The sequence below is a fragment of the Dipteris shenzhenensis genome, chromosome 33 (genome assembly GCF_047967505.1).
Source record: "Dipteris shenzhenensis isolate YYH24624 ecotype China chromosome 33, Dip_SZ_1.0, whole genome shotgun sequence".
Classification (NCBI taxonomy): domain Eukaryota; kingdom Viridiplantae; phylum Streptophyta; class Polypodiopsida; order Gleicheniales; family Dipteridaceae; genus Dipteris; species Dipteris shenzhenensis.
The window spans coordinates 27,178,770-27,205,847 of record NC_141628.1 but is presented as its reverse complement, the minus strand read 5'-3'; the positions used below and the strand labels follow the sequence as shown (position 1 = coordinate 27,205,847).

At 40.4% G+C, this 27,078-nt stretch overlaps 1 protein-coding gene across 1 annotated transcript in view; it reads right to left on the bottom strand.

Annotated features, from left to right (window-relative positions):
- Positions 1–4,042: 4,042 nt before the first annotated feature.
- SCAB1 (plectin-like protein) overlaps positions 4,043–27,078 on the bottom strand; it is an 81,539-nt gene continuing 58,503 nt past the window's right edge. Inside the window, exons 9-12 of the mRNA XM_087371563.1 lie at positions 5,870–5,928; positions 5,493–5,627; positions 4,717–4,866; positions 4,043–4,573 (exon numbers count right to left, since the gene is read on the bottom strand). Coding sequence (XP_087227689.1) covers positions 4,529–4,573; positions 4,717–4,866; positions 5,493–5,627; positions 5,870–5,928 — 389 coding nt within the window. The 3' untranslated portion in view covers positions 4,043–4,528. The remainder of the gene's footprint in view (positions 4,574–4,716; positions 4,867–5,492; positions 5,628–5,869; positions 5,929–27,078) is intronic.

Below are 27,078 nucleotides of genomic sequence, written 5' to 3'. Positions count from 1 at the left end.
CTCTTCATAGGATGTACTTGTGGTTGTATGTACTCATGGGTAGCAAGACCCTACATTGAGATGCTACAATAATCATGCCTTGTGAACCATAGTGGGTCTCGTGAGTCTAACCCTGTCTCATGTATAAAGAGTAATGTATCCATGGGCGAAGTGGCCGTACCTCCCCTAGGTTTGATAATATCATGGACTCTCATTAAGACATGATCTTGTTGTCAAAAAGTGTAGAGTCTTGGAGCTCTACAATGTGATTGTGTGTTTGTAAACCTGATTTTCTTTGATCTCAAATCCACTGCTACAAGAAGACCCTAGTTGAGCTTATCTGCAAGCTAAGTAAACGATAACAAACAAACAAAAGTCAACAAACGTCTTTGTTCAAATGCAATGGGTACCACGAACATGCAAGGCATTCAATATGTATCCAATTATCATCCCAACTTGCCACCATTCATCTTATAATAGATCCCAACTATTTGTTTTTCTCTAAGATTGCTCACAATAGGTTTACCTTTCTATGCCAGGCAAATTCTTCAATCAAACCCAAATATCAACTTGCCAATGCGTAACTTCCTTCCCCTACACCACAATACTTTGATAATAGATTACGCCAATGTACGATTTCACCCAAGCAGACTCAAATCCATGGTAGATACATCTCCCACTCAACCAACCAGATAATGGGCAAACACCAAGAAAAAATGATGGTGTTAATTTTTCTCATCTTTAATTGAATAGATACCGTAGTAAGCATATGCTTGGATTTGAAGTCTTTAATAAATTTTATGGCACATTTTTTTATAAGAAAGTTAAGGGAACTTTATCTTGCCTCTTTATCCAAGTAGTAATGCAACAGCCCGAATTTGACATTTCAAATTTCTTTACTTGATCATTGTCGACCTCTACTGTCGTTTTGTTATTCTTTATTATTAAATCATCCACGCATAGAATAATAGACATCACATCCTGTATCATGTTCAACACATACATTTGAATATGCATTACTCTTGACAAAAGCTTTCTTCCTAAAGTATTTGATTGCATGCACTTGTTGCGTGCCTATTTGAGACCTTGATAGTGCCCTCAAGTTTACATGCAAGGTGTTCTGATTCTTAAAGTACAACGTTCTAGTTATACTTGTATGCTTTCAAATTGACATCCATGTGATGTACTTCTTGCCCATAATAAGTAGCCACTGCACAATTTCTCTAGCCATCTATTTGGCAAGTGGAACAAGTGTCTCATTTCCTTATTTACCCAAATTCCTCTTTTGAGATTGTTGGATCTTCCATGTTCAAGGTATTTGCCATCAATTCAAGGCATGATTCCACTCTTTCAACCATTTGAAAGATTGAAAGATTCTTAAATGAAAGTTCTACTTCAACCATTTAGCAAATACAACAAAAGAACAACATGATGCACACAAATTCACAAGTGGAGATTGCATTGAAATCGATTCTTGATAACACAAAACTAACAAGGAGATTCAACCCTTTTACAATGACACATCGACTTGGACAATGAAGAGATGGTGTGGATCATGTTTTCCTTAAATGAGGGCTTTAAGTGCATCTTTGCCTAAGTGTGACTCATTGAGTGCGCTTGGCTCCCTAAGTTTGCTTCGCTCCTCTCTAAGTGTGCTTCTCTACTCGAACCTAGAGTGACTTCACTCAAGACTTCGTTGCGCAATTGAGTACTGGAACTTCAAGAGTTTCAACTTGAAACTTGCAACTCCCTGAGTTCACTACGCAATGCACTATGTGATTGACTCCTTGAGTTCACTCCATAACTTTAGTCCTAAACTAAGTTCTTCAGTGCTTGATTGTCAATTCCTAAAATCAACTCAATGCAAGCATTGTCTGTGTTCCAATGTGGATCATGAAAGGTCTACAACTATACAAAGAGCTCCGCACCGATCGTGTAGTGCGATAATTTTTACAGTCTTAGGCATGTGCTACAATTTCCTATAGAGCTCATGGTGACTTGCACCTGATGCTAAGCTTAAAAAAGGTGGTCATCAATGGCTTTGACTCATCTCCATGCATGCTTGTTTGTCAACCTATCTTCCAAATCCAATTCAACATCCTACAAATATCTTATGCATCCTCTAGAGCTTTGTTTTATGGAGCCAGCCGCAAAGGATGTGTTGTTCATTCAAACAATGTCAAATGAACACAAAGACTCAAGGGATGTGTTGCTCATTCAAACAATGTCAAATGAACACAAGGACTCAATGATGTGGCACCTATTGTCGATTGGATGTGATAACTATAACCTTTTATCTACGTAGGTTTCACAATGCTTTCCAATGCACTTGTATGCATCATCTAGTTAAATAAATTTAACATCTCAATTTGCAATCATTAATGTACAACTAGTAACCTTTTGGCATGGCAACTATAGGGATTCTACCTATTATGCTTTCTTCATGCTTCTTCATATGATCGCAAAATCACACTCTTATTAACATATTTACCAACCCCTTTCTCAATCTAACCAAATAAGCTTGCAATGATGATTTTATTTTTAATGAAGCCCTCACAAACATAACCCAAGTAGCTTGCTAAAATTCAAAGGGGTCAACTTTTTCTTTCAAAAGTTCACAAAAGTTGAGTCCTTTGAGATTCTTGCCTTAGTTATATGAATAAGTATATCAAGATATGGTAGCATTTTTCTAGCTCACAAAAATGTCTAAAGCACATTCTAAGGTTCACATCTATTCAAGCCAATATATTAGGGTCCGACATCTTCCCAATTGAAATTAGATCAGATTTGAATCCAATCTTAATAAATGTTCAATGAAGGTCCCTACTCTTCCTAAGAACACCAAACGTGCCACTAGTACCTAATCTTGAAGTCTCTTAGTATTTTCATGTATATCTTTGATGAAGCTTCCAACTTTCTTAAAGGCATCACACCTTGTAACTTTATAGATAGTAAGCATTGCTTATGTATTTACAATGAAGGTCCCTACTTGTCCTAGGAACACCAAGCGTGCCATTAGTGCTTAATCTCTTAGTATTTTCATGTATATCTTTGATGAAGCTTTCCAACTTTCTTAGAGGCATCACATCTTGTAACTTTATAGAAAGTAAGCATTGCTTGTGTATTTAGACATTGATGCCTTCATATAGCAAGTCCTCATCGTTTGTAAGTTCTAGGCTTTCAAATTTCAATTCAAGATGCTTCTTCTTACATGACAATGGTTAACCATAGATTTACAACTTTACAATGGCTTTTATGAATAAAAGGAAGACCAACAAACAAGTCCATGCAAATACTCACAATCAAATGAATAGGAACTAGTCTACATGCTCTCTCTCTCTCTCTAGGAACGGAGTCTACTCTCTCTCTCTCTCTCTCTCTCTCTCTCTACACACAAACACAGACACAACCACAACCACAAGCACACACACACACACACACACACACACACACACACACACACAGACAAACACACGCACACGTGCACACATGCATGTGCGCGCGTATCCAAACTTTCAAAAGGCTTTTGGCATAACTCCACGATATGATATAACCGAGAGACGTACATTGATTAGATCACAACCTACAAGATGAGATTAACCATATCATACGATAACAATGGGGACCTAAGTTCTATCACATTACTTCTAGTAATCGAGGAGAGTGATTATCAAATCCCAATACCTCGAGGACAAACGAGTCTCACATGCATTGAGGATTGCCATTGGACAGTTGTGGATCTGATCCCACCAACTAGGGATTGAAACAAGGAGACTTGCATGCACACCTAGGGAGCAATAGATCACACTAGAGGAGGTGTACATCCCTAGTTTACTACGAGATTCATGGACAAATCACTACCTTTTCCAAGAGAAACAAGAAGGTACCGGGGCTAGCACACAAGCTATAGCCCAACAAGCACTCATTACATAACCAATTTGTAATGTTCTTATTCACTGGCTGTAAGGGATCACTATTAAGTTAACAGTGATCACAAGTCCCATAGATCCTGAAGGGTGTCACAAAGACTCTAATACAACCATACCATCTCTCTCTCTCTCTCTCTCTCTCTCTCTCTCTCTAAGCTCAAAAGTGCCTCAAATGGGAATATAAATCCGATGGCAAGTTAGGTTAGAGTTCAAGACATCAAGAGCAATTACAATCATGCTAGACTGCTGTTCATGTCTTGTTTGATATCCTTTTTACAAAGCCAGAGCACAAGGCATCATCTGTTGTTGCAAATATTTTACTTTTTTACTTTCTAGAGCCCAATAAACAGCATCATTGTTAGAACGTCTTCCACCACCCTAGGTGGGTAATACTAATGCTAATACACTATCTCAAAAAGGGGACTGCTGCTTCCTTCCCAGGTATACTAGCTACACATAAGTTACATCGTAGTGCCAGCATAAAATAGTACTACATTGACCGTAATACAACCTGATTTTCTTCATGTGAAATCTCCAAAAGTAAGTGCATACAATAAAGACGCTATAATGAAGGACTCAGGATCTGTGAGAACCACCTGTCTCCAATCTTTACTTGGCATTCACGTTCCCAAGGGAGCTCTATCATCTGGCCCAGCTAGCATTATCTGAGCAAAAATATCCACTATATGAGCAAAAAGACCTCACAGATCGTTGTTCTGCATTGGTAGTCAGAATCTCCCCCCCCCCCCCCAACAAAAAAAAAGAGGTTCCACGCGCGTCTTTTAAACATATTCTGGAAAAAGCTTACATTACAATCAAAAGCAAATCTTCGAGCTAGCATAATTGCAGCATTGCGCTCCCTTGCCGATTCAAAGGCCAACAAATACGACAATCCCTTCTTCGCCTGCCAGAACAAACCTTGGGCAGCAGCAAGTCCACCACCTCTTGCGCCACAAAGCTGCATTTACAGGAAAAACAGTACTTCATTTTCCTTCCATTGGAAATATCACCTCTACAGATCAACAAGATGTATTTCCTTTAATATATTTTGCAGGAACATGCCTAACTCTTCTGTAAACACAAAACATTCTGCCACCATGAAAGCCAGCAATTAATAGGGAAGTCTGATCTAAAAGTTGTCCACATTCTCTTCATTAAAAAAAAAGCAGATAATTAACAAAAGAAATAAAGAAAACACTTAAACTTGCAGAATTATACAACATAACACGTTTACCAAAACATCACAGTAAGTTAGCTAATGACAGTAAAGAAACGGTGACAAAAAAAAGCATGGAGGATAACAAATTGAGGTAACAAATGATATCTAGCCTAACCAGCATGCCAACACATACAAATGGTCTATAAACAGACTTGAAAATCCAAATCCAGACTGGCAGGTATGTTGGCCTAGTGAGCTAGTCCCCAGATAAGGTTCGATATTTTAAATTTCAGCAAGAGTTATTCAATCCAAAGTAGGGAGAATAAACACACCAGGAGTAAAATTTCCTAAAGCACGGGAACTAACTTCAATTCAACTCCACGCAGCCACAACACAGGAATGAACACTGCTGTGTGGAATAAAACCTGCATAGATGCTGAGTATGGCTCTTTGGCCTTCGTCGTACGACCTTTTCTCAGTTTGATACGTACCCTCCCAACATTGAAACCATGGACACTTTGTTTTGTAACAACCTCGCCATTTTGTTGAATGATGACCACCTGACCAATAGGAGAAACCCTGTTCTATCAAAGCAGACTAAAAAGCACACAAATTGCTGCCCCCCCCCCCCTAAAAAAAAAACTCTCCATACTGTAAAACTACAGATTTAAGAATTATATCAAAATATTCCCCTTCCACTACATAAACATATAATAAAGGTTTCTTAACAATCAAAATCACAGTCAATCAAACAGATCCTTTCCTCTATAGGATTACCTATGCATACTAAAAGATAAACTACCTGAAATTCAGCCCCTCCTTTTCTTACAAGAGCCTCCACATAATTTCCTAAACCTGGAGCTGCAGATATCAATGTGCAATGTTTAAACCCGGCATGCATCCAAATTTGTTCACAACATAGACTGACACTTCAATAAATTTTACAACTAGATGCATACATGAACAATTACACGAAAAAGCAAAAGTAGGCCAAAATATAATCCACCATGCAACTCAAAATAATGGGATAACTGGGTTCCTTATCCTTACCAGGTGTAGAATGAGGATGTTTTAAGTGATACAATCGAGATAAAATGCTCTATTAACGTTCATTGACCTTATCCTTACGAAGTGTAGGAATGAAAATAAAACCCCTTCTTCCTTTGTCTTTGCCAAAAGGTGGCTTCTATTAAGTATAACCAAACATTACAATGACCTGGATAAATTCCTGTGAACCACCTTGTACGATAAAAATAAATCAATAAAATGTAGGAGAATTTCAAAACCAGTCTCAAGTATAAAAGTGCTGAGACAATCCTAGGGGAGAGTGTGAAAAAACAACCTGATGCTACTCCTGGATCCGGCCAAGTTAGCCACAAGAGTATGAATGATACAAATTATATAAAATGCTCTATTAATGTCCACTGAAAACCAATGTTCTATATAGCTAATAGAAATGACATAAAATGCTCTATTAATGTCTATTGAAGACCATAAAGATCCATAGGACAAATGAAATGCAGAACCAAATGTCTAAAAGCAAGTCTAGAGAAGTTGCTTTCTATTTGCGCACCCTTCATACTGACATTACGAGTAGGAAAGGAAACCTACGGTTCAATTTCTGTTATCTCTTTCTGCAATTCAGATCTGCTTTAGCCCCCAAGTTGTTTGGTTGGCTGCTCCAACTGTGAAATTGGAATTGAACTAATCACTCAAGGCTTGTTAAACATGCTTTCTCGAAATTTAAGAAAACCCCATCCTTGTTTCCATTTCAACACCAACAATACAAACGGGAGGTATCCTCTAACGCATGCTCTTGCTCCAGGCCAGCGTTTCTTATCCCATTTTCTGCCCCCAAGGAATAGGTTGTTGATTGTGCTTGACGAGAACCCATAGGAGCTTTAGGTTGTCTCTTGTACAAGACTTTCCCGTGCAATAAGCACAATATGCATAAATAGAATATGGATGAATCCATGGATGCATTCCATGCCTGCACATTCCAGATCTGCCACTAGTTGTTGGCAACCACTCCCCTGTTACCCTATATAGGCAATGAGGCAAGGATATAGAGAAGCAGGCCCCAAAAGAGCTGATTTTTCTTTATCAACAGCTCACGAGTGGTAGATCTTTTGGAAGATGCTCTTTTATGGGGGATATCATATACACATTCTAATACAAGCGAGCAATCTTCACATGCTCTCAAGATTGCCTTGAGAGGGATTTTGAAGAAGCAGGCCAACAACTAGATGCAGAGTAAACTGCCCCCAAGGCTGCTTCTCAAGTCTAGGTGCCAGACCCAATAAGAGGGACACAAGCATGTATAATGTGAACCAGTTTGTTAGTAAATTGTTTGAAACTCAAACCCATGTTGAATTGCACTCTAGTATCTCGCTCACTTAGTAGACTCTGTGAGGAGGGTTATATCCTACAAAGGAGTTATTTCAATAACTATGTTACTGCTCAAAAGGATGGACAGTTAATCAAACTTCAAGATAAGCATGATTTACCTAATACTTCTCTCATCTCTATATGCAATTGGAGCACTTGATCAAGCACAATGATGCACAACTATTGCTTAGAGATTTTAATTATATCGGTATAAGTTCTTTGTATTCAATTTTATTTTTTGATATATATGTTTGTTGATGTAGTTTCCAAAAAAATTCCTAATGGTTTACCTCCACCGAGGGGCTGTAGAACATATGATAGTGTTAGTTCCACTGATGCCATATCCAAATTTCTTCACTGTCTCAATAGAACAATAGACAAGGAACAAGAGTGGAAATTGTTTGAATAGCTTAGGAAAAGGCCAGTTGTTTACCGTGGGCTGCGCTAGTTCTTTTAGTTGAAAAGAAAGACGGATCTATGTCATTCAGCATAAATTATTGTGCCTTTAATAAGGTTACAATTAAAAATATGTATCCAATGCCACGGATTGATGAGCTCTTTGACTAGTTGCAAGAAGCTAAGTATTTTAGTAAAACAGACTTTTTCTAGGTATCATCAAGTGCAAATAGATCTTGATGATATATCCAAAATTTGGTTTAAGTCTTGAAAGGGCCATTACCAATTTAAACAATGCCCATTTGAGTTTACTAATGCACTTGCCACATTGATGAATTCGATCAACAAGATACTTAGACCGTATCGAGGTTAGTTTTAAGTAGTCTTTTAAAACAATATTCTTATCTTCCCAAAGACTAAGCTTGAGGATTTGCATCATTTGTAACAAATATGGCATTCTATAACAAACTTATGTATATCCTTACAAATGGCTGACCAGTAAAAATATATCTCCAAAGATTGAGTTACCTCTATGTCCAGCATATGGGGGTATATGGCATTCCTCCAAAATTTTCTGTCTCAAATCTCTACTAATGCACTGGCAGTCATCCTACAAATGGAATCTACAGGAAACCTCTATTTCTGTCTTCCAAGCAGAGTCAGCATATCTTGTCCTAGAAAATGATGTGGCTTGTTCTGCCATTGCAGTGCCAGAATTTCTGGCAGACAAGTATCTTTTGAATCAACATAATATTTGGTGCCAAAGTATAGTATTTCGGCATAAATTTGCACATTGCATATTGGCTCCTGACAATGTTCAATTCGATTTTCTTTTTCTTTTTCGGAAACATACATCCAGCCAGCCCTTCTTCAATATCCTGGGTAACCATAGTATAATTCAGCCCAATTTTTGCTTCAGCTCCTTGAATATGGGATTTTACTTGTTTCCTATGCTTCAATTCTTTCCCTCTGGTTCTGACGAGCAGGAGACTACATAAATTCCTTTCTACAGTTTCAAAGGTTATATGAAGCTTGTAAAACATATTGCTCTTATATGAATGCTCATCTTGGCCCACAAAACTCTTGATCAACCATACAGGATCATTAGGCTCTTCTAATAAAAGGGAACTTGTTTGGTTCGTATCATCGACTACATATGGTGTTTTGTGTTAACTACTTGAATGTATAGTTTGGGAGGAGAATAGATCTGTCATAGACTAGATTAAATCTCGAAAACTTCCACAACAGCCCCCCCCTCCCCCAAAAGGCTTGATGTGAAAGAAAAGCATATTAAGAATATTTAGTGAAGTAAAAAGATATATACCTTTGTAAGACTAGAGTAAGTCCAATCATACAAATTTAGAATTTTTGTTGTTCTAAAGATCAAAAATCTACAAAGAAAATAAAAGAGAAAATGAAAGAGAAGAAAAAAGAGGTAAACAAAAACTTCTATGAAAAACAAAAGGAAGACATACTTAGCAAGCAAAGCAACACTTATGTCATCATCAGTGCCCAAGCATAAGCAGCTATACTAGGTTTCTAAAGACCCGCGGAGTCTCTTGGGCAAACCCAGTGCTTACTAAAATACGTCAAATAAACAAAAGAGAATGAAAACAAGAAATAAAGAAGTGCGTCGTGAGATTCACCTTTCGTGCACTACGTCTAGATTTGAATTCCTTTTATCGTGCAATTCTAGAATAGGAACGAAGCAGGTGACTAAGCAAAAATAAACAAACAAGTCAAGAAACAGAAACTTCCAAAAAACTAGAAACTCTCTCTCTCTCTCTCTCTCTCTCTCTCTCTCTTATTTAAAACATAAAAAGCTAAATGGCCCTTTACACTTATGTATCGTTTCTACAAAGAGGCAAAAATACATTTCTAACTTAGAAAGCACAAGCATGCTCAAACAAACTCTCTTTTGAAACTAAGAGAAACAGGCTATTCAGCTCCCCGCTTTTTGTTTTCAGCTTATGTTCAATCATTCTAAACAAACCTAAGGCAGAAACACCATAGATAAAAGACTTCATATCTAAGAATGTGCGAACTTTTTTCATTATTTTCCTTGGATTATACCTCTTGTGTAATAGTAAAGTGATCAAATTACTACATTGGGTGATAAAAGACTTCTTAGTTGTACAAAGGCGGGAAAATCTATGGAATTGGGAAGAAATGACTCCATATTTTGCCAAATCAGAAATGTTTGAGTCAATGTGAGGCATTTTTATAATGTGTAAACCACTATATTCAGGTTGTTCACGTTTATCGTACATATCAACCTCCAATCCTATGGTAGATTGAGAAAGTCTAAGATCTAAGAAAACACAAGAATCCCCTCTTGAAGTGCAGTTCAGTTCACGAGAGTCAAGTGCAGTTCAGTTCACAAGAGTCACGAGGATAGATTCCTTCTCCAAAAGCTCTAGCGTTTTTGTACATAAAGTCTTGAAAGTCAGGAACATCTGGTACAAATAAATCATCTATAAAATGCATAACTTGACTAAGCTTTTGTAAAATGATAGGGCAGGTATTGATAGAAATAAGACGTTGCATAAACTCAAATTCATCAGTGAAAAGATAAAAGTTTGCTAAAAAGATGGCACAATTAGTGCCCATGGGGATTCCTATAACTTGTTGAAACAAAGAATCACCTATCGTGATGTAAAGATTATCTAAAAGAAAATCTATCCAAGAGCAAACATCTTCTACACTTACTACCTTTGTGTATCTTTTCTTTTTAGAATCTATGTCATGATCTTTATTTTTTAGCCACAAAAAGTCAAAGCATAAGGCTGTTTTCTCAACTTTTAGGACTTTGAATCTATCTTTGTCAAATCTCAACTTGAAAACTTCAGCCACTAGCTATTTAATTCTAAACTTCAGAACTTCGAGCTCAATCTTTGTGTAAAGCGTGGTAAAATTATAGGTTTGAAGGAGAATAGGAGACTCTTTTTCCTGAATGCTTCAAGAGGAATTAAAAAATTTTACAACAGGAATCACTCCTACAGAGTCATTTAAAATCCAGCTTGAGTTCGAGGAGACATCTGCCTCTTTTAATAAGTCCCTCCAAAGTTCATGGACACTAGGCAACATGGCTTTGAAGCAGTAGCTTAGCCATTTAGAGACATCCGTCAAAGTAGTCTCACAAGCAATTGCAATAAATCTTGGCTTTTTTGGACTTTTGTGAAACTTCCAAGCAGCAATTTAAAAGGAACTTTCTTCAAAATCTTCCCTTTCCATTCTGATAAGATATTTTTAACTCCTAAACATTCTTCTAATTGCAAAACAAACTTTGAGATTCCCTTATCGATAGCTTTTAAAAGGCAAGGCTCTTTAAAAGAGTACAATCGAAATTTCGTGCCTTTCATGAAAAGGTCTCTTAGGTTACTAGAAAGCAAAATTGAGGTATCAGCTGTGACTACATGTCCTAAATCAGCATCAATAAAGCTTTGGAATCTCTTACTTTTACAACAACAAGGTTCTTTAAGGATAGAAGATTTTGAATGCTCTGAAAGCCTTTTACCTATCTCTCCAAAGTTGAAAGTCTTTTGTCCTAAAGTTTTTACATACTTCCAAGCTACTACTGGATGCTTCCAAATTCTTCTCACAAAATGAGGGAGAGACAGGAGACTTCAGAATGGACTTTAAGCCTATCTTGTCAAGTGAGGAAGAAGTAAAAATAAAAATCAAGAGTTCCTTATTTAGATAGACTTCTTTGCTTTGAAAGGAAGCTTTAACTTTTAAGAAGCGATCCAACGAAGTTTTAGGTTGTATATAATGGAGCTTATTTAGATTCAAATCCTCAAAAGAGAAGTTTTCCAAGGTGTATTGAAGTTTAAAAAGAACTTTGACATTATATTTTTCAAAAACTTTTATTGAAAAAAGACCCAGTGACATTAATCTAACTAGGTAGAGTAGTCTTCTTTTATAGTCTCGAGAAGCAAAAACTCTTGGAACTATGGAAGTTAAAGGAACTAAAGAGGAGGAAGTGGAGGAAGAGGAAGTGAGGGAGGCAACTCACGAACTACATGTGAGATTGCAAGAGAGCTAGGACAACCTCGTAACATAACTTTAGGTTTCCATACGATATTAGGTGTATGACTATGTTGGTAATGAGGAATGTTAAAGGACTTCATATGAGTTCTCCACATCAAAGGGTTCTTTTTAGAGGTTTTTTTATTTTTCCTTCCAAATTAAAACCTCTTGGGACGAAAGTGTGTAAAGTTCTCATCCAAAACAATTCACAAGGATGAGCAGCCTAGTAAAAGTCCTTGGAATTATTAAAATGGCCCTCTATATGCTCAATGGGAAAGCAACGAAAAGATTTGAAACCAGACTTTGTCATTGCTGCATATAAGGATCTTGAATTCTCAATTAAGGAATTCTTCCTATGAACTTTTCTAGCTTCACTAACATGTTCTTGAAAACGAATAAAAGTTGTCCCATAGGTTTGTCCTACATAAAGCATATTACTACTATGTAGGTTATAGACAACATAAATTACTTGCGTTTAATGAGTGCTAACTAATAAAGCCTTAAAGTTAGACCAATTAATATTACCTTCCCCAAAATCATGAAGATTATTCATGTTTGACCTAGCTAAAAAGTTATACCCTTCTCTATATATGTTTCTTCTAACTTTTCTGTTTTGATTTACCGAGCTAGACCCAACTAAATCACTACCAAAGAGACAAGGCCATCACTAGAATTTCCGATGTTATTCGGTGAGGTCAAACGATCCAACATTGGGGAACTTGCTTGCGCTCTCCCTGCACATCCCAAGGCAATTTCTCCCTTGCTATATCCCCTAACTCTAGCAGGAGCGAGACTAGTATTTAGGGGAGGCTTGCTTGCACAGTCGTTACTCGTCCCAAGGTTTAAAACAGTATGCTACGGAGGAAAATTTACAACCCTAGTCATGTGGGGTAACATTATTTCTAGGGTGTGGCATTGGGTTAAGAAGCTAGGAGAAATGGGCTTAAGTGGCCTAACGGCTAGTAGTGCCTAGTTAGGACAGCTATGATCCTTAGTATTAGCCTAGTATAATAAGTATGCTAAGCGTCCTTAGTGAACTAGCACCTAATTAGAAGGTGATCAATGAGCATGGGGTTGGCAAGATGGTGCAAATGAATAAGCTAACATTAGGTAGTAATCCTTCCTAATGTATGGCTGATGAATCCATATACCATAACTTGATATTACATTTGCCATCCAACATGTGAAACTGTTGCAAAAGCTTTCTAGCATACTTAGAGAACCAACATACTCGACCACCTACAAATCTAACTCCACCTAAATGAAGTAAATCAACCCTCTCTACAAGAACCAACAATTGTAAGGGCATCCCACAATTGACAAGCCCAAGCATATAAACAAAGATAGCATTGGGCATAACTCTCAATGCAACAATCATGTGATGCATTGTCTATGCATGAGCACAGGATTGAGAGAGCATGGCGGGTTGGAAGGGACCCCAACCGAGAGCAGCCCCTTATCATACGATTCCATGACACGCAGGCATGACTTTTGGCTTTACGTCGTAGGTTAGCCTTACGAGACCAGCCAACGATCTCCATGGACGAGAACCTCACTCCACTACAGGTAGAGGAGAGGCGGTTTTTGTTGCAGCAACAGGATCAGGCCCGCAAAGAGAGGAAGGACAGTAGTACGAGATGGACGACTCCTTACAGGCCCCCATCCGACACCCACCTCTCCTCCCGCATAGGGAGGCGGGGTCTATGAGACCTAGACATCCGAGACCCTATCATGTACCATCTGGAACTGTAATGGTATCTTATGGTCAGAACCAAGGAACTTCTCAAAATCCTATACAGGTCACGACATAGTCTTTTACACAGAGACACATTAGAGTCCAAAGCGCCCACTACCAATAGTCAGCCTGTATACATGGGAGTCTACCTACAGAGATGAGACGAGGGATACAGGAGGGGTTCGAGGATCAGGAGGAGTCACAGTCCTTTACAGATCCACACTTTAGGGGGCCATCTCAATAGAGCAAAGAGATCCACACTCCAAGTTTCTCTGGATCCGAATTTGACACAACGATAGCCATGATCTGTTTATTGCAGTTTGCTACTTCCCCCCCCAGAAGACCTCCTGCTTTTTCGGAGATATTTGAGGGGAGGAGACATCCCCATTTGCTGCACTTTATCAGTCCATTGTTGACTTCTCTAGCCGCAGGAAAGTCCTCCTAGTTGAAGACTTCAACGCGAGATCTCACAAGCGCTTGTCAGGCACCACTCCTTGACTTCAGGGATGATTCCACTCTACTGCCAGACATTGACCTTGAGGAGGCATGTATGCTACGAGTTTCGACTGACAGTATTAGACCTCGAAAAGATGCATGATCTCATCATCTATAATGGTCTTGACAGATGGCCCACATCAAGTGGCTTCACTTGCTTTCCACATGGGGAGGCTTTAGTGTTGTGGCCTACATCATGGGATCCCCTGCGTTCACATCTCGCATCACTTTTGGCGAAGATTTCTAAAGGGACGCCCCCCCCCCACTCACTGACACTCAGGTGTGGTCTGATTATGCACGCACGCTCTATGATATCCCAAATCAGCCAGCCCCTAACCTATCACATATGCCACGCCCCACATCCTGCACCCTCTTCACTAGGAGGGGATAAAGAATGCCGTAATGAAACTTCATAATGGCCGAGCAAAGGATCATGAGGCACTATGCACTAAGTTCATTGCATATGGGATTAACCTCCTAGCCCTAATCTTAGCCAAGCTATTTAATGAAGCCGTTTGCTTGGGGTTTCCACGCACTTCGACCATCAACACTATCTCACCCATCCACAAGGCAAGGGATGCCATGAACTCGGAGAACTACAAGACCATTATGATTGGATATGTCATGTCCAAGATTTATGCATCAGTACTTGATTTTGAGATCAACAGATTTTCGAAGTGTCGAGGACTCAGAGCAGCGGGACAGACCGGTTTCACGCGGGATCATGGGACCATGGACCACATTCTCGCACTCAGATGTATCATCGAGGATGCGAGGGCACAGAAGCATGGACTTTCACAAGGCATTTGACACCGTTCAAAAAGCTCACCTCATATGACACCTATAGGATCTGGGTTACAACAAGGAGATTATTTGGGCTGTCATGGAACTTTATGAGCGAGTTTCAAGCAGAGTCCGGACAGGATCTGAATGGAGAGACGAGATCATGAGCACTATCGAGATGCCCATTATCACCTACCTTGTTTGGCCTCTACATCAACGAGCTCGAGACAGTGATGCAAGCATAGGATGGGATAGGCTGCTCTCTCGCGGGCACACTGATCCGGATATTACTTTATGCAGATGACGTGGCTCTCTTGTCTTCCTCAGTAGAGGGGCTCTAGAGACACCTTGACGCACTACGGTCCTGTTGTGAGTCTCATGATTTGAAGGTTAACTTGGGTAAAACCAAGGTTATGATCTTCAATAAATCTCATACCGTCATGCGCGATGAGCATTTCGCATTTGATGGGTCCCCTGTTCAGATAGTTTCATCATACACTTATCTGGGGGTCATCTTTTCCAGACCCATCTTCACCATGAGCCCCGCGATGCAAGCACGCTTGAGTAGCGGATATGCTTCATTGGCTAGACTAGAGAGACAGTGCTTCCGCTCTCACTTTCAAGGTCCACGGACCAAAGGGTTGCTTTTTGGCTCCTTGGTCCGCCCAGCAAGGATGTATGGCAGTCCTGGCTGGAGGCTAGACTTGTCGCATACAGAGTGGGCCATGGTGGAGCGGCTACAAGTTCTCATGTTTTCACAAATGATCCGTGGTAAGCCATCCGTCCCTCACTAGATCATTCGAGCGGAGTTTGGATCACCCCCATTATAGCTAGATGTTGCATTTCATGTCATTACATATCTGTACCGAGTCAAGGAGTATGGGGATTACACATCCGGGCGTAGCAGGATATCATGGCTAGCACAATCCTCTTCTATGGCACTTGCAACAGGGGAAGAACAGAGCTGTTGGTATGCACGCACAAAGAGATGGTTTGCAGGACTAGGGCTCCAAATGGACAGACTACCTCCTTTCCAGTACAACATATATGCTCCTTTCTCTCCCCTCCTATCACACGAGGTCAACCAGGTTACCTATGAGGATCTGCTATAGCTACACACATTCCAAACTTGGTTGGGCCTAAGTAATCTTCCAGTGAAGCTGGGCTTCTACAAAGATCACTTCTTACATATCACAACGAAGGGTTTCATTGATCCACCAGGATACACGCAGATTCACCTACCCCACTCGTTGAGGATCTCCCTTGGATAGTTCCGGGTCTCTTCACACAGACTTCATATCGAGAGCGGCAGAGCAAAGTGGTTACCCAGGGAGAGGCGCATATGCACACTGTGTGACATGCAGGAGGTTGAGACAGAGGAGCATTTCATCTTTAGGTGTCTTGTTTACTATGAGATTCGAGGGCATTTCAAATGCCTCTTCAGAGATAGTTATGGGGTGTTGGCCCGTTTCCTCTCCTACCCAGAGCAACCATGTTTGGCTGGTTTCATTCATGAGGTGCTCAAACACCGCAATAGGATACTCCGAGCACGGAGACAAGAGCTGACTTCTCTCTCGACTCATACCTCTAAAAGCTCTATCACGGAGTTCTTCCAGCCAGATCACATAGACCCCCACGAGGCGAGACCTCAACATGACCGTGACCCGAAGCCTGTGACCCGACAGCCAGACAGAGGGTTGACTCACAGATCATACTTGGGGACATCCCCTCCTTGTTTAGGGTCGGAGCTCGACCGACGGGGGTCAAAGTGACCTTGGTTAGACACAGAGCTACGACCAGGAGACGTACCAGGACTGCACCCTTGAGGGGGCGACAACGTTCTATTGACCTCATGCCCCCACTTCCACAGCCTCATTTATCCTGATGTCCTGTTGCTGACGACGATGATGATGATGGTTACGATAATGCCGACGATGATGCTGAGATTGATATATATAGTCGATATATGACTATGTTGTACTTAAGACTTAGTACTGCCATTTTGCATTTTTTTGCATTTTGCATTGGTGCGGATGCTCGTTTAGTAGCTCCACTACCACAGCTCATTGGATCAAGTTTTTCACACTCTCATAGACCCATCAGTCTTTCGAAGACTCTAATAAACTCTCTCTCTCTCTCTCTCTCTCTCTCTCTCTCTCTCTCTCTCTTAACATTCACACTTGTACAAACAGCAATTAGTATGTGTATCTCATTAGTCAAGGAGTGACGTAAGTTTCATGCCCATCACACGAATTAACAAGCATGCTCCCAATATTCAAATCTCATTACAATCTTGGTGGTTTAGGCATGTATCAGCATCACCTATCTAATACCCTAATCCTGCCATATGCTTGCTACTTCTTGATAGAGTTTAGGGTTCCTGAGGAGAGCATGCATGTTATCCTTCATTTCTTTAGAGTTCCAAGCGTGTATCTATAAATTTGAAAAAGTAGCAAAGATTGAAGCCTCTTTTCAAGTGAACAATGCAAGGTGGAACACTGCTACAAAAAACAGATTGTGCAATGTCCATACTTTTTAGGATGTAAATTCTTGCACTACAGTTTACAGCATCAAATGTAGGGTCTTCTGAATGTAGTTTGAAGGACTTTCTCTTGTTATACATGTTTTCAGTTCCAAACATGAAGGCCATTACATATAACCTGGGCTAGAACAACCAAGACATACATGCTGATGATCCCAGGTTATAAACTTCGTGGAGGAAAGTTCAACCAAAGAACAAGGCATAGACTAATGAATGGTACATCCAATACCATGCTGCAAATGCGACGTTAAAGTAATCACGCAAGATTAACCCATAAGCTGAACGTTGTACAATGTGCTAAAACAATGTTCAAACATTCCCAGAAAAGAGAATTGCTGAACCTATCACTAGGAAACCCACCCCGAGAGCTTTCGGAGAACATATAGTCAACATGCTAAAAATGTAAAAACAAATTCAAGACTATATATAAGCTGAATGTATGAGGAAAAGGCATAAACCCTTTTACAGCTCACATTTCAATCAAAACAAGTTTTGCTAAAGGCAATATATAAACAAAGATTGCACACTCGAAAAGGCCTCAATAGCATTGAGATCGATGACATCAGCAAATCAGCCATTGTCAGGTGTTAGAAACATCATTGGCCAATTCAAACATATACCAGACAATGACAAACTGTTTCTCGTCAAGTATTGGCTTAAGGAATGGGCTTATTAGACAATAGACCTAAGTTTAACCATTAATCCACCTGAATAGCATCAGTAACTCAACCATCGTTAGGTTTTCTTGCAGGAAGAACCCAAATAGTTTTGAACTTATGCATCCCGTGCTTATGCATCCCGTGCTTGTGTCAAACTACAAGACAAATTTCTGGAATTGTTTTGAGATAATGGCCACAAATGAGGTCTGCAGTGCTCTTATACTCAATCAAAAAACCACACAGAATAACATAATCACAGAAAATAATTCTCTAAGACCTTATGATCAACAACCTATAGGAAACCTGCTGGATTACCATGTTTTCACATCAATTATACACTGAAAAATAAGCGCATCCCTGCCCTAAAACCTGTCCAATTTTTGTCAAGGTGAAGAATCAAGTCACAAAGTAACAGCAAACAAATCAAGCAGAACACCACTAGTACTTTGAAATGGTTTTCTGATATGAAGAAATTTGGGGCTTTTGATATTACACTGCAATTTTGCCGTGAAATTTGGGGCTTTTGCAGGTAGAGTGCAAATTTTTCAACATTTGGGGCTTTCAGACCATTTGCCCTCTTTTGTATGCAATTTCCCACAAGAAATTTGGGCTTTTGCATTTGGGTTGCAATTTTGCAGTTAAAAGAGCATTTTGGAGGTTTGCAAGTAGTTCTGGACTCAGTGTGAGTCAATTTGCAGACTTTTGTCACTTTTTGCAGATTTTATTTGTGGATTTTTTGGCAATTAGTAGAGCATTGTGGCGCAAGTTGAGCCTTTGATAGACTAATACAGTATTTGTCACTATGGGCAGATTTTCTTTGGCAGATTTTACTCATGCATTTTGCATCCCAGGAAGGGATTTTACTTGTTCAATTTGCTGTATTTTTTAGTTTATCTAGCAAAAATGGCTCAGAACAACCCCAATGAGGTGTTTGGAGTCCTCACATAGGAGGATAAGTGGATGGCACAAACTACTCCTTGTGGAGTTTAATGGTTCGCAACATCTTGGTTGGCAGACATCTCTGGGATTATGTCAATGGTAATGAAGCAAGGCCAGATACAGTGGCTACAGCTATCACTCCTACAGCTAGAGGTAGGGGTAGAGGTCAAAATGCAGCACAAGTAGTTGGAGCTGTTGCTCCAGGGACTCCCACAGCAGAACAGAAAAGATGAGATTCTAGAGATGCACAAGCTCTATCAGTGATTTCTCTTTCTGTCAAGAGGTTCATTATTCCTTACATTCAGTCATGCAAGACATCAAAGGCAACTTGGGAGATATTGGAGAGTATGTTTGCAGCAAGAAATGATGCCAGAGTTTCCTTCCTGAAGCGAGAGTTTTCTCACACATACGGATGAGGAGGATTCCATGAATACTCACCTCACAAAGCTTCAAGATTTGAGGGAGCAATTGCTGAATATTGATGAAGTTATTCTGGATTCAGAGATGACTACACCGCTCTGAATTCTCTTCCTAAGTCCTATCCTGGTTTCCACACCTCGCTGAATTTGTCATTGAGGGGGGGCAGTAATCTTCTCTCTTTTCACGAGTTGGTAGGACTTCCGTTGCAGGAAGAGTAGACAAAGTCTTAGGGCTTGATGTTTCCCAAGGGGGGTGACTTGCAGATGCATGCTTACAGTGATTCAGATTGGGCTGGAGACTATGATACCAGGCAGTCCACTAGTGGTAATTGTTTCCTTTTTGGGCAAAGCTTGTATTTCTTGGCTGAGCAAGAAGCAATCTACAGTGGCTACTTCCTCATGTGAAGCTAAGTGCAGGACAGCTTTCACACCGACAACTGAATGTGTTTGGCTGCGACGTGCCCTAAACTTATCTCCTTTTGGTGATTGATCACTACCTTGTACACCACATTGGCACTGCAAGGGGGTGTTAGAATTGTTATTATATTCTAGGCAATGGCCAATGTAAGTAATAAGTGGGTTAAGGGCACTTTTCCCTCTTAGAGGTTTTTTCCCCTAACCACAATCTAATCCCTAACTACGGTTAGTGATTAGAGAGGGTTTTGTCACCTAGACAAAACCCCTCATCTCTTCTTTGTACTACACTTCATTTCAGTCCACTATTGAGTGACCTACAACTCACTCTTTGCTCACTCTTGCTCTCCTTCTTTCTCACAAGAACCACCTCAACACCAATGTCCTAATCACACCCAAAGCAACCCACAAGCACTCATCACCACTTTTATAGGTTAGTGTGTAGCATGAGATAGACTATCCTCAATCTCTCTCTTGCTCAATACTAACTGCAAATGACAAATGATGCACTCAATACACAAGTGATGCTATGGATGTGAGAGAGAGAATCAAAGGGAGAGAAATGTAGTGGACCTCTGAAGAGGAATATATAACTGAAATGAATGAATGCCCAAAGGGGGTTGAATACAATTGTATGGAGGGGCTGAAACCCTCATTGCAAAACTAGAAAGAAACTAGACTACTTAGAGGAGGTAAATCCTTACTAAATCCCTGTAGAGGCTGGGACACCCTTCTAGGCTGCTGCAAGGAGGCCTAGCTACCGCTGCAGTGAGGCCTAGCTAGTGCTACACTGCAATCCACGTGGCAATCCAGCATGCCACGGGCTGAGGATTCCCATGACATCCCCTTCTACTGAAACTCAAAACTAGGGTAGAGAAAAAGCCGCATTGTACACTACAAAGAGGTCTAGATAGTCCATGAAGAAATCTTCTTCCACCCATGGTGCTTCGTGGGAGCCCCTGTGCTTGAACTTGACTAGATACAAGCGTTGCCGATTGCCACTTTCACTTTTGAACCGATGAAGTAAAATATGCTCTGATTCCACTATCTTGGCCTCATCAACAATTTCAGGTTGCTCCACATCTGGTACTGTGGTTAGTGTCGGATACACATATGGTTTAAGACATGACACATGAAATACTAGATGCATGGTCCATGTCAAAGGTAGCTGCAACTTCATGGACAAATCATTCACCACCTTGATGATTGGAAAAGGTCCAAAACTCCAATGAGAAAGCTTCGAGCACTTCCTTCCAATCTGCTTGAGACGTTTCTTCATGATTGAAGATAGGCCCATTGCCCTTGTCACGCCTGTGCTTGTTGGTTTGCGTTCTTGATAGGTCTCATGGGCTTTGGCAATGAGGTCCTTCACGGACTCCATGATCTGCTCATAGGTCTCTGTGATGCGATCGGCTTCGTATACCTTCTCCAATGTCTTGCTAAGAAGGAACTTGAACGTCTTGCCGAAAGCTCCTTCATAGCAAACCAGACTCACACTGAAAGAATGGGTGTTGTTCAAGATCCTTTGAACAGGGTAAGTAATGTTCCCAATGGGACTAAGCATCCGCAACATAGCATTTCATAATGTCGGAGGATAATTGGTTGTAGACTTCTATCTCACCGTCTTAGTGTGGGTGAAAACTGTTGGAGAAACTAAGCTTCGTACAAAGTTGTCGAACATGGCTCTACAAAGATGATTGGTGAATTTGGAATCCCTGTCACATACAATGACATGGGACATGCCACACATAGGATACCACCATTAAAGAAATAGACAGGTTGTGTCATGTGCGTCAATAGTACTTTTGCATTAAAAAAATAGACAGGTTGTGTCATGTGCGTCAATAGTACTTTTGCATGGAATTAAGAGTCCACGATGGTTAGGCACATGGCGTTCATGGTACCAATAGTTGATGGAAGGTTTATAACAAAATCCATGCCAATCTGCTCAAAGGGTTGATTTGGAATCTCAAGGGACTGGAGTAATCCTGGTAGCTTGCCTTGAGTTACCTTCATTTGTTGGCATACTTGGCAATGAGACACATATTAAAAATGAAGCCAAAAAAACTTGCACTCTATCTTTTCGAGAGTGCATGTTACCCCTCTGTGTCCGCCTGTCAAAGAATCGTGCATATCATTGAGTATGGTAGCACGGTACGAGGGAAACACACAAAGTCGTCCTTTGAAGAATAACCCCTGGTCATGTTAGCATAGTTGTTGGGGTGTTCATCAAGCATGATATTGTACCATGGCATCTGGAAATCCGGTTCAATATGGTACTGGTTGTGTAGCGAAGGGGTAGGGGCAGATTTGGAGAACAGAGAAAGGAGAGCAAAAGGGAGAGAGAGATAGGGGGAAAGAAGAGAAGAGAAGAGAATAGGAGAGAGAGAGAGAAGAAGAAGAAGAAGAAGAATATATTATCGTCCTCTGAAGACCAAAACCGGCCTATGGGACCTGAGCAATACAATATCACAAGTACATGAAAGCTCCTCCCGAAGATGGGAGGGTGGAAAGAGAAACCACCTTCTAGGATTCAGGTGGATTCCTATGCTTGAAGAGCTTATACACAAATGTTCCTAAAGCTGAAGGTGACCCTTTATGCAGCAAATCAGCCAGTTTGTTATGTCCCTCAAGGAGGTGATTGAACTCTTCCCTAATGTGTGCATAGTGAGGGCATATCATTACCATGTGTTCTTCTGTTTCAACCATACCTTGATCACATAGTTGGCATATTCTACTCTCCCTTGGCATCTTTTTCCATCCCCCTGTTTCTATTTGCAGCTGGTGTGATCGGGTGCGAAGTGAGGCTAAAGCCCTCCGTTTATGCACTGCTATAGGTGTACATATGTACTTCTGCGTTGTTGTCTCCCTTCCTGTATAAATTGACCAATATTCGGGGAGAGAGAGAGAGAGAGAGAGAGAGAGAGATGGGGAAGGAATGAGTAGGAGTAGGGATGAGAGAGGGAAAGAGAATCTGCCACAATATTTTCTTTGCCCATCTTGTAATCTATGTCAAAGTCATAGTTTTGCACAATGGATAGCCATCTCCTTTGCTTGGGTAATAGAGAAGACTGAGATAGAAAATATCTGAGAGTCTTATGATCAGTCTTGACCTTGAAATGGCTGCGATAAATGTAGTGGTGCCACTTTTTGATTGCATGAAGTATTGCCAACATCTCTTGGTCATAAATGTGGAAACTTGACTCCTTGTCATCCAATTTCGGACTTTCAAAGGCAATAACTCCATGACTCTGCTTTAGGACAGCTCCAATGCCCCTTCCACTAGCATCAGCCTCAATTATAAAAGGTTGAGAGAAATCAGGACATACCAAGATAGGCGCTGAAGTTAATGCCTCCTTTAATGCTTCAAAGCTCTTATTGGCACTGTCAGACCATTGGAAAGCATTCTTTTCGAGAAGAGAGGGTATAGGCAGCAAGTAGCAGGAAGGGGAAGGGAGAGTACATAGGATTAGATGCCACATCACAAACTCCACAATGAGGAGTGCATGGGGACTTATATAGTCCCTCAACATTTCCCACCTAAAAGGCCTCTAAAGGGCCTTTAAGTTAGCCCTTTTTCCCCCTTCATTACAACCATCCCTTCCAATAAAATTTCGCCGTCAAAATTTATCATCCTGGCTGTCCAAAAAATTGCAACAAACAGCAACTACTAATCAGAGCGGTAGTGGTCTTGGAAAATGCTTTCTGGCTGCCCTGAATTCTCATCCTCAAGGAGTCCCCACCACTTGATAAGATACTCTATGTAGACCTTGTTTCAGAGTACATGGTCTCTAAAGCCCATGATGCGCTCCGGGACATAGAGGATGTAACCCCCGTCATCCATAGGTGGTAGCTCAGGAAGAGCTTGGACATGCGGTCCTACATGTGGCTTCAGCAAGGAAACATGAAAAACATTATGAATCTTGGAAGTACTCGAGAGCTCCAACTCATATGCCACCTTTCCAGCTTTGTGGATGATCTTGTAGGGACAGTAATACTTGTGAGCAAGCTTCGTGTTGGTGTTACCTTTCAGCGAGGCATAACAGTTCTAAAGGAGGCGTAAACACGCACATAATCTGCTTCTTCAAAAGACAAATACCTCATTCATTCATCCGTATGCTGCTTTTGCTTGCCTTGGGCATCCTGCATATTCCTCTTAGCGAATTTCAAAAGGGCATCCATTCTTTCCAAGTCACTTCTTGCTTGCTGATTTTTCAGCAGCCATATCTGAAACACAAGGCAGCATCCCAACCTTGCACCCATACCATTGCTTCAAAAGGGCTCATGCCAATAGAAAAGTGCTTGGTACTGTTGTAACCAAATTCAACAAGAGCGAATTACTTATCCCAAGACTTCTCTATATCATGACAAAAGTGCCTCAAGTATTCCTCCACCCATTTGTTCACCCATTCTGACTGTCCATTTGTCTTAGGGTGGTAAGCAGTGTAACAGAGGGTTACTTTTTACTTAGGCTAAAAGTTAGTAGAAAGGCCTTTATTGGCTTGTAAGTGTTTTTTCTTTTTTTTAGGGGATACCATAAGTTGCCACGTGGCATCCTAGGAGGTAATCCCATAAGCAATATTGCTTTGTACTGCCCTGGGCCATACCTATATAAGGGCTCTAGTTGTATTTGGCAATTCATTCATGACTTGTACTTCATTATTGAAATAGAAATTACAGCAAGAGTTCAATACTCAGCTGAATTCTAAAAAGGATTGATTTCCTCCTGTCCTTGTGCAGCCCCTCACAAGTCTCTGCTGTAGGTCCAGCCCATGACCTTCCACTCCTACATTTTTCCTAAAACATAAGGTACTTCACTACTTTAACTTTCCTGCAAATTCTACTAAACTTAGTAGTGTTTACTATTAGTTAGGAGCAGTCCTGTTGCATTGGTATCAGAGCACTTTTCATGGGATTTTGTGGGAAATTCTTTGTCCAATTACTTTGAAATTTAGAGCATCTATTCTTGAGCCTAGGACCTACCTCTATGCAAAAATTCAGCGCCAGAAGTGCTCTCTGTTGTAAGCTGTAACGTGGCAGGCTCTGGGAAACCCTGATTTTCGAAGTGCACCAAATTTTGGGGCTTTTTGCATCAATGGAAAGCCCTTGATCTCCCGATCGTCCCTATGTGCTGGAATCACGAAATTACTAAGGTTTGACCCCATATTGCACTCCAATTCTAGTCGCAGATGGAATGGACAGCCAGTCAACGATCTACTAATTGAATACACCAAACCTTGTCATGGTTAGCTTGTTCTGGTCACCATAGCCTCTAGGTGCTGCTCCTATAGGTTTGTGGAGATATGAGCTCAAATGGAGGAGCTATGAGCAAATTCGACTAGCTGGAATAGAAGAAATGCTGTGGAAATTCAGATTTATAACTCCATTTTGGGTCAAATTTAGTGCATATGGTCGCTCAGCTCCATGGATGCAAGTGATAAAGTTTGATAGTAATCTGGTTTTTTGTTACTGAGAATTTTGAAAATTCAGTGCAACAGCTAGCGCAGAATTGCTATTTGCCAAAAGTTCTAGCAATTTCTAGCCATCCAAGTGTAATGTTATGAAATTCTACGCTAGCATTTTGGGACTTTTGGTACTGGTTTTTGATCAGGGCTTAAGACAGTGGATTTACTCTATATTCAAGTCATTAAAGATACCTGTAAAGAGGTCTACTGGTCAAGCTAGTAAGCAGCCAATGAGTATCCTTGATTCTATCTCAGAGAAGGAAGCAATTGATAATCAGGCTGAAGTTTCTGAGCCTAATGATCCTCATGTTGGCAATATTCAAGGGGATTCGGCAGCAACTCCTCAAGCACAAACATCCCTTAACTAGGCACAGATTATAAGGAGATGTATGGACCCAATGCTACAGGTATTCAAGGAGTTAACCAATGAGATCAAGACCAATAATCTGAGGATTGACCAAAGGATGCAGAACACGTCTGCCACTTTTAATAAAAGGTTTGACCAGTTCAAGAGAAACCAAATTTACGATGGGAAGAGACCTATGGATCTCCAAATTGATGGAGACTCAGGTTCAGATGATGATAATGATGATCATATACATGTAACTGAACCGGTTGGTTTTATGGCTTCTGCCCGAAGGACCTACCACTCTAATGGAATTACACGTCATATGGATAAGGATTCAACGCACGGTAAGACTCCTAATAATAACACTTCAGCAACTGAAGAGTTGTGTCAAAAATTCCATGAATATAAGTTGCTACCAACAGACCTTGGGACAGCAATGACATTCCAGCAGTATATACAAACAGTTAAATCTATTGAACCAAAAGGACCTGTTCATCAAGACAAAGATATGAAAGACAAGATTATACTTCCTAAGTTCAAAGGTGATTCTACCTCTCCTGAAGAATTAGAGGAATGGCTCAACAAGATGGATGATTACTTTCTTCTATATCCAAAGGGTGATCAAGGTAAAATCAGATTTGTTGTTCTTCATCTGAAAGATTATGCCCACTCTTGGTGGAGGCATTTACAGTAAGAAGGGTTAACTTTTAATGCTTGGGATGAATTCAAGGCTGAAATGCTTAAAACTTTTATATCTCCTTTTACTAGGGATCAATATATTTGTAAGTGGTATGATCTTACTCAGCAAGGATCAGTGAAAAATTATATCAAACAGTTTTGGAAATTGGCTCTGTTTGTTCATGGTTTTGATAAAAGAGTTAGAATGCTCAAGCTCATCCATGGTTTGCACCCTAGTATTGCTTCAGATGTTGCAGCTCAAAAGCCCAATTCTCTTAAAGAGGCCATGCAATTGGCAAAGCTTTATGAACCCAAATACAATGGGAAGAAGAAGACTTCAGGTATTGGTCACTTTGGGACTAAGCCTATGGTCAAAGGGAATTCCAATAATGAAAGCAAACTTCCTACACCTGCTACAACTTCTTCTATTTCTAGGTTCCCCACAGGGTATGGCAGTGGCATGGGACAACCTAAGCCTTATAAGCCCACAGATGTAACGTCATCCTTTAAACCCACTCCAAAGGATGATCTGGGTGATAAAAGAACCAAGCTGGTTAAGCAGTTATCTCAAGCAATTATTGATGACAGGAAGAAGAAGAATTTGTGCTACCTTTGTGGTGAGAAGTGAACCCCTGAACATAGAAATGTGTGCAAAGCAAAAACAGGAGCAAAGTTGAGCTTTATTCTAGAGATTGATGAGGATTTATCTCCTAATACTTC